The sequence below is a fragment of the Nematolebias whitei genome, chromosome 10, assembly GCF_014905685.2.
Source record: "Nematolebias whitei isolate Nwh7 chromosome 10, NemWhi1, whole genome shotgun sequence".
In the NCBI taxonomy this organism is placed as follows: domain Eukaryota; kingdom Metazoa; phylum Chordata; class Actinopteri; order Cyprinodontiformes; family Rivulidae; genus Nematolebias; species Nematolebias whitei.
The window spans coordinates 29,507,072-29,514,188 of NC_056507.1; the positions used below are offsets into that span (position 1 = coordinate 29,507,072).

General features: G+C 40.1%; 1 protein-coding gene across 1 annotated transcript in view; it reads right to left on the reverse strand.

The window, feature by feature from the left end:
- The window catches only part of LOC119416319 (fatty acid desaturase 2), a gene marked incomplete at its 5' end in the record, with an annotated part of 9,780 nt that extends 3,935 nt beyond the window's left edge, over positions 1–5,845 (reverse strand). Inside the window, 5 exon segments of the mRNA XM_037683548.1 lie at positions 1,042–1,167; positions 1,250–1,351; positions 2,918–3,115; positions 3,316–3,426; positions 5,568–5,845. Of these exon segments, the coding sequence (XP_037539476.1) occupies positions 1,042–1,167; positions 1,250–1,351; positions 2,918–3,115; positions 3,316–3,426; positions 5,568–5,777 (747 nt within the window).
- Between the last annotated feature and the right edge of the window lie 1,272 nt (positions 5,846–7,117).

Sequence of the window (7,117 nt, forward strand, 5' to 3'; positions counted from 1 at the left end):
TTGGGGGTGCTCAAGCACCCCTAAATTTTAACTCAGCACCCCGGAAACATAAAGTAAAAAATATATATATTTTGGGGGGGGGGGGCTGTTTTGCGTTTGGGTTCAGTTTATTGCATTTATGATTCAATGCAACAAAACAAACAAATTTAAAAGGTAACAAATCATTGTAATACTTGATTTATTTACACAATGACTTTAATGGCTGGATGTTCGGACCCTGAGCTGCTGACTTTCAGTAACTTTGGCCCCGATGAGCAGTTTAGTTGAATATTCTCCTTTAGAGGGTGTGATACAGTTTATTCCATTTCCACAACCTAAACTGAGTTTGGAAAATTGTAAAAGATGATAAAGCCCTGCAGCCGACCTCATGATCAGCTGAATACTACAGTGATAAACAGGAAGTACCACATGTTCATCTGTACGAAGGTAACTGCAGGTAAATCCTCCATTTTCTGTCATAATTACATCTAGCACTGCTAAACGTCAGATTCTAAAATCGCCCCTGGTGTGATGTTAAAAATAAATAAAAAATAGAAACTGAAAAAAAAATCAATAAAATGCTAGTCTGATATTTTGAGTAGAGGCTTAAAAACAGCAAAGCAAAACCAAATCTGGACGTAGAGCAGAGCGGTTTGTCTCCGCTGTACGTCCAACAGCTTTTCTCTGGAGTAAAACATCAGACAGAAATTGTCTCTCCGATGCATATCTTGAGTCTGTCCAGAGAATTTCAGTGACTCAGCACCAGATCACAAAGTATGCCCATTACGCCACCTGAGCACCAGCACACTGGCTGACCCACTATGTGAAGGTGTTATTTATAAGACTGAGTTTGTTGCAGCTCCTCGGACTGAAGAAGACCTTTGGATGAAAGATGAAACGTTTCAACAAAAAGAAACCATCCAGCGGACCTGACTTAACTTTGTTAGATTTTTCTTTTTTACCAGGATTATTGAGCATGAATCAGGATATGCCAATTATGGGTTTAAATCAGAGCACGTCTGCTTGAATTTAAATGCATTCATGTTTTTTGTATCTACTCGCCTCCACAGGTTGAGTGTTTCCAAGCACAAACACATGCAACATGTTGACGTCAGGATCTTTCTTGAGGATGTTGGGTTTGGCGTGATGCTGGAAATGTCTGTGATTCCACCAGTTGGCTGAAGCTCCCTGTCAAAACAGCCCTTTTATATCAGTTTACATTTAGAAAAATAAAAGCACCAACAAAATATATAAAACTTTGACCTAGCACCTTCAAATGTCCCATGACAAACTTGTGCACCAGATGATTCCACTTGGACTTCCTGAACACAGACAGGTGACCAAAGTCATGCTGCAGCCATCCAGCCTGGGACTAGTGGGGAGGAAAGTAAATGAACGTTTTGAGTGTTTTTCCTTCATATTTGAAAAACAAAGACTACAGAGACAAGTAAATTCAAATGTACATCCACCAGCCACTTTATTGGGTACACCTGTTCAATTCCCTGTTAACACAAATCACCAGTCAGCCAATCACATGGCAGCAGCTTTATGTGTTTAGGCATGTGGACGCGGTGAAGATGACTTGCTGAAGTTCAAACCGAGCATCAGTTTGGAGAAGAAAGGGGATTTAAAGGACTATGGACCGGGCTTGGTTTTGGTGTCAGTCTGCTGGATGTTCACAGAACCATCTCTAGGATGAGTCTAGAGCCTCAGATGAGGAAATGTTTATTTGCTTTGCTATTGTCTGATTTTGATAAGTCCTTGAGAACGCTACCTTCATGTTTTTGGTGACAGGCGTGGCACCAGGTGTGGTATTCTGTGGCTGCTGATCATCTACTCCGAGGTTTGACAGGTTCTCTGTCAGAGCTGGTGTTCTGCAGACCTCTGCCGTAACGCGTGGTTATTTGAACTACTGTTGTCTTCCTGTCATCTGACTCCACAAGACATTTATCACAACGGCAACATTCAAAGTCAAAGTTTCTTTGTTGTCATTCGCACCATATGTGGTTAATGTGGTGGAACGAAATTGTGTACACAGGGTCCCAATTACATACAACAAAAATATTCAAATGTAAAAGAAAAACAGTAATAAGATCTCAGATGTGAACCAAAAAAACAAAAACAAAGTCCATGCTCAATAATCCAGGTATACAAGCTAACATTTTTCAGTCAGGTCATCTGGGCAGTTTTTTTTTTTGTATGCTGAAACGTTTCGCCTTCGATCCAGAAGGCTTCTTCCGTCCTACACATGCACATGGGGAGAACACACGAGCTCAAGGCTCAAAAGCCCTGGCTGGGTTTGAACCTGCAACCTTCTTGCTGTGCAATGACAGCTTTAACCACTGGTCTTCTGTGCTGATCACTCTGTAAATCATCACATGAGCAAGTTCAAAAAAACTCCAACCAGCTTGTCAGGCACCAAATTTAGAGTAATTTAAATCTTTTCTTCCCATTCTCAGGGACGGCTGTGGCTGAGTGGTTCAAGCAGTCGTCCTCCAATGCGAGAGTTAGGGGTTCGAATCCACCAGCAGTCACATGTCGAAGTGTCCCTGGGAAAGACACTGAACCCCTCATAGCCTCTGATGTGTGTCCCATCAGTGTATGGATGTGATAAAGCTCTGATTAGTCTCTTTAGAATGATTTGTTCAATTAGCTTTGTAGAGATCCAGTAGAGTGCTGTGTGAATGGGTTAATGAGGCACAGATTGTTGTGTAAAGCGCTTTGAGTATCTTAAAATAAGATAGAAAGGCGCTAAATAAGTACAGTCCATTTACCATTCTGACGACACTCTTTGAACTTCAGTTGTCTTCACCACATCTGGAAGTCTAAACACATTAAGCTGCTGCCACGTGAATGACCAGTTAACAAGTAATTGAACAGGTGTCTCTAATGAAGTTGGTAACTAATTCTTCTGTTGCATTATTTATGTTCAGATAACCTGAGCAGTTCCAAGCAGCAGTGCACACAGTAATGTCAGCGTCCAGCTCGTCCCCCAGTATGAAACCATGAGCCAGGCGAGGGCCTCCAGCAGCAGGATGTGACCCAGGTGGAGGCAGAAGAACAGAGGCCGAGCACGGAAAAGACCCTCTTTCCCCACCTGCTCCCGTAAATGATTAAAATCTTGAATGATTTTTGCCTGGAACAAAAAAAGGAGAAACATAATCCTTCAGGGAACATATATTGTTTAATGGTTTGATCATTTTCATATAAAAATATGTCTGTGAGTTTTTAAAGTGCAGTCAATAAAATGTAGCCAACATTTTCAATGTTCCTAAAACTGTAAGGTATCAAGTGAACAGTCTAACATTGCTGAAGATGGTGAATAAAATAACCCACATCTTTCTTCCCGTCGTGACTCGGTTCTGTTGGTGCCAACTCTCCAACCAGCAGAGGCTTCAGAAACTTCTGCACCAACTTTAGATCAGGATGAAAAGCAGCGAACGCCTCCTGCGAAACAACAACAATATTCTTAAATAACTTCTAAAGTGCTCACATGTTCTGATTCCACATGTTCTAGTTTGTTACCTGGACCTGTACAGAAATGTGAAGCTGTGTAATAAAACAGGAAAGTGTTCTAGTATCCACCACACCAAACTTTATATCAGGATTTCTGATGTTAACAGCAGCACATTCTGAAGACAAAAACTCCTTATTGACTAAAATGATGGCAGAGCGAGTCAGCCTGCCCCATCTCACTCTGTCTTCACCAACTAGTTGGAGGAGTGTGGGAAGGGTTTATAAAGCCTTAAATATATATAAATAATAAAATAAATATAATGCCACTACTTCATGGATTTTCACATACTGCGGGTAACACCTGTCATAGGTGAGGGATCACTGTAACTCCATGTCCTCTCTAACTGCATCCATATATCTCCTCTTTGTCTTTTTCCTGGCAGCTGCTTTTCTAACATCCTTCTACCAATATACCCACTGTCTCTCCTCTGGACATGTCCAAACATCTCAGTCTGGCCTCTCTAACTTTATCTCCCAGTTGTTCAACCTGTGCTGTACCTATGATGATCTCATTCCTAATCTTATTCAGCCTTGTCACTCCTAATAACCTCAAAATCTTCATTTCTGCCACTTCCAGATCTTTCTCCTGTCTTTTTGTCCATGTCTCTGTCTCCAGACCACACAACATAGCTGGTCTCACAACTGTCTTCTAAATCTACCTTCCTTCTCTGCATCATGCCAGTCAGCTCTCTACCTTTCCTTGTCATTGTCCCTGCGTTCAGAATGGTCCTAAACTCTTGAATTTCTCTTCTCCCTCTACTTAGAAAAAGTAACAAAATGGAAATGCATATTTATACAAACATACATACTTTTGTCCAGGTAAAACTGCATTACAGAAAATGTAATGAAAGTTAGTATAAAATATCTGGTAATGCAAAACAATATCACACACAGATCTTATGTTATAGGTAATAATCCTGACCTTATCGAGTCAATGAAACCTCAAAGAGCCAGCATTCGATAAGTCACACTCTATCATTATTTATGGAACAGAAATCAAGGCCGAGATGCAGAAACACTAAATGAATCTCTGAAGGTCCTCACAACACCCAAATGTGTTGTGACAGTCAGCATTCAAGTGACTTCAGCTTCATCACATCAGCTCACCATCACATGTTAGCAACTCTGTTAAAGCAATAATACTCAAGAAAAGCTTTATTTTGTCATATCAGTCTAAGGAGGAATCTAAAGAAACCCCTATTTTTACAGTGGGGGGGGAAAAGAAACAAAAATACAGTTTACTAAAGAAGTTCAGATTGTAAGGGGGTGGAAGTCCCAGCACATTTCAGTCAAGTCAGACCAGGCAATGTTCCTTTAAACTGCACAAGATCCAAAAGAGCTCAGCTCTAAACATGACATACGTATGAAAGCAGTGGTGTGGTCTACATTTTTGTACTGGGTACACTGTGCTTAGAAACCAAAGTACACTGGTTAGTACAATGTAATCGTAAATTTATTTAGATTTTTAAGCATATTAAACATTTCCAAACTTCTCTGATGCATGCATTTGAATAAAGGAACAACAAACTTTCTACAACTGTTGACTTTGTATTAAAAACGTGTTATAGAAATTACAAAACTGTATCAAAGCAAAGTGCTGCATACAGATAAATTGTTACTGAAGCATTTAACTGCCGTTTAACTTATCAATGGCGCGTGTCTAATGATATGACATGTATCATTGGGTACTTTTAAGTGGGTATACTGAAATGCTTAAGCTTTTCTAGTGGGTATACTCTGTATACATGAGCATCACGTAGACTACACTACTGGAAGAAAGGGCTGAACAAGTGGGACATCTTTAACATAGTAGTCAGAGCAAAGCATCTTTTCTCTATAAAGTTAAATAAACACATGCTTGCATAAGCAAAGTCCAACTGTGCTTTAGAACAAGTTTTTACAAACAGTTTGGATGATTTTAGTTAAAGAAAGACTAAAAGTGTTGTTTTCCAGTGAGGCTGTAATTAACAAGAGATCTAGTGAGAATCAGATGATTCAGATTAATCTGCCCTGACATGCACAATTTTAAATCAAAGTGTATGTGTTACATTTTAGAAAAAAAAAAAGTTTACCGTGGCATCCACTCCACTATAATGGCTGATGACCCTGAACCCCCCCGGGTGTCTTCTGGCCCACTGAGTGATGTTGTAGACCTTCCTGTTGATGACGAGCCACTGGTCGGTCCTGCTGCTGTGTTTCTGGACCTCCTCCCAGGTGTAGACACCTGCAGCCTTCCCGCTGCCCGGCTCCCCCTGCTCCGTCTGCTGGCCTCCACCTCCCATCCTGGATCCACCTGCAGCAACTGAAGGACCGGCCTCACCCAAAAGCCCCGAACCTGGATGTAAAAAAATGGTCCTCAGATAGTCTGCAGACATGTTGTGGAGGAAACAAGAGTTAGAGCTGGATCACACCGGAACACAAAGTAAACGCATGTGCAGCATCTTCATCAACACTTAATGATGAAATCAAACCAAACTGCAAGCTGTGAGCTCAAAACTGAGTTTTCATCCAATCAGAAAAGAAATACTCAAAGTTATCTACAGTGCATGGACTAATCCAAATATTTTATTTTCCAAAAAAACACAATTACAAAACATACAAAAACATAATCATCAGAGCATCACAAGAAACCTGTTTATTTGAGGGAATATTAATTTTAATGGGAGAAAAAGGATTGTTGGAAGTTATTACATCACATGGACATAAATCTGAAAGTAAACTTATAGAATCTAGAAGTTGGTTCAATAATTTAGTCTGTGCTTCAGTTATAAAAACAGACCGGTTCACTTTGTTTACCACACGGGTTAGTGAAGAAATTCAGTTAGTAAAAAACTAATTCTATGAATTTTCTCAAACAGATTTAAAAAGATGAAAGATTTCTGTGTTTGTTGCCAGTCAGAGCACAGCTTTCGCATGTTGAACCCCTCGTACGTGTGCAATAATCAGCTCAAGTGAATAAGCTAGTGTTGTCTGAGTGATTAAAAAAACTGCTAGAAATAAAAAAAAACTCACCTGTAAGCCGGTTTTGAGAGATGCTGGTGGTTTCACATAAATCAACGAAGTCTGCTGAACGCCTCACAGAAGATAAAGGATTTATACACTCTGACAGGACATTAGCTTATCATCACAGCTGTCAAAATAACGGCGCCATCCGAGGTCGGAGACGAGCAGCTGGAATGACCTGACCTCTCACAGCTTGTAACGAGGTCACATCATGAAATCTTATTTTCACTTCATTTCTGTTCAACAGCAGGTATTATAAGATGTTGCTCCACTGTTTAAAATGTAGGCAGAAGTTTTATGAAAAGTCAAAGTGTGCCTATATACAGAGTAAACATTAAATCACATCCTACACTGAGGCAGAAACAATTACTCCATGACAGAGAAGACTGCAGCTGAAATAATCAACGTTTTCTCCACTCTGCACCCTCCGAGGACGTCATTTTAGTTTGTGTCTGATAATAAACGCAAAGACAAGATGAACCTTCAGTAGAGGAAGACATGAAAAACTGCAACATTTTGTTTATGAATGCTAAATCTACATTTAAATAAAATATGTTTTTGATTGGATTTAAAGACAGACAGACAGACAGACCGACAGACGAATAGATTGTCAGAGAGA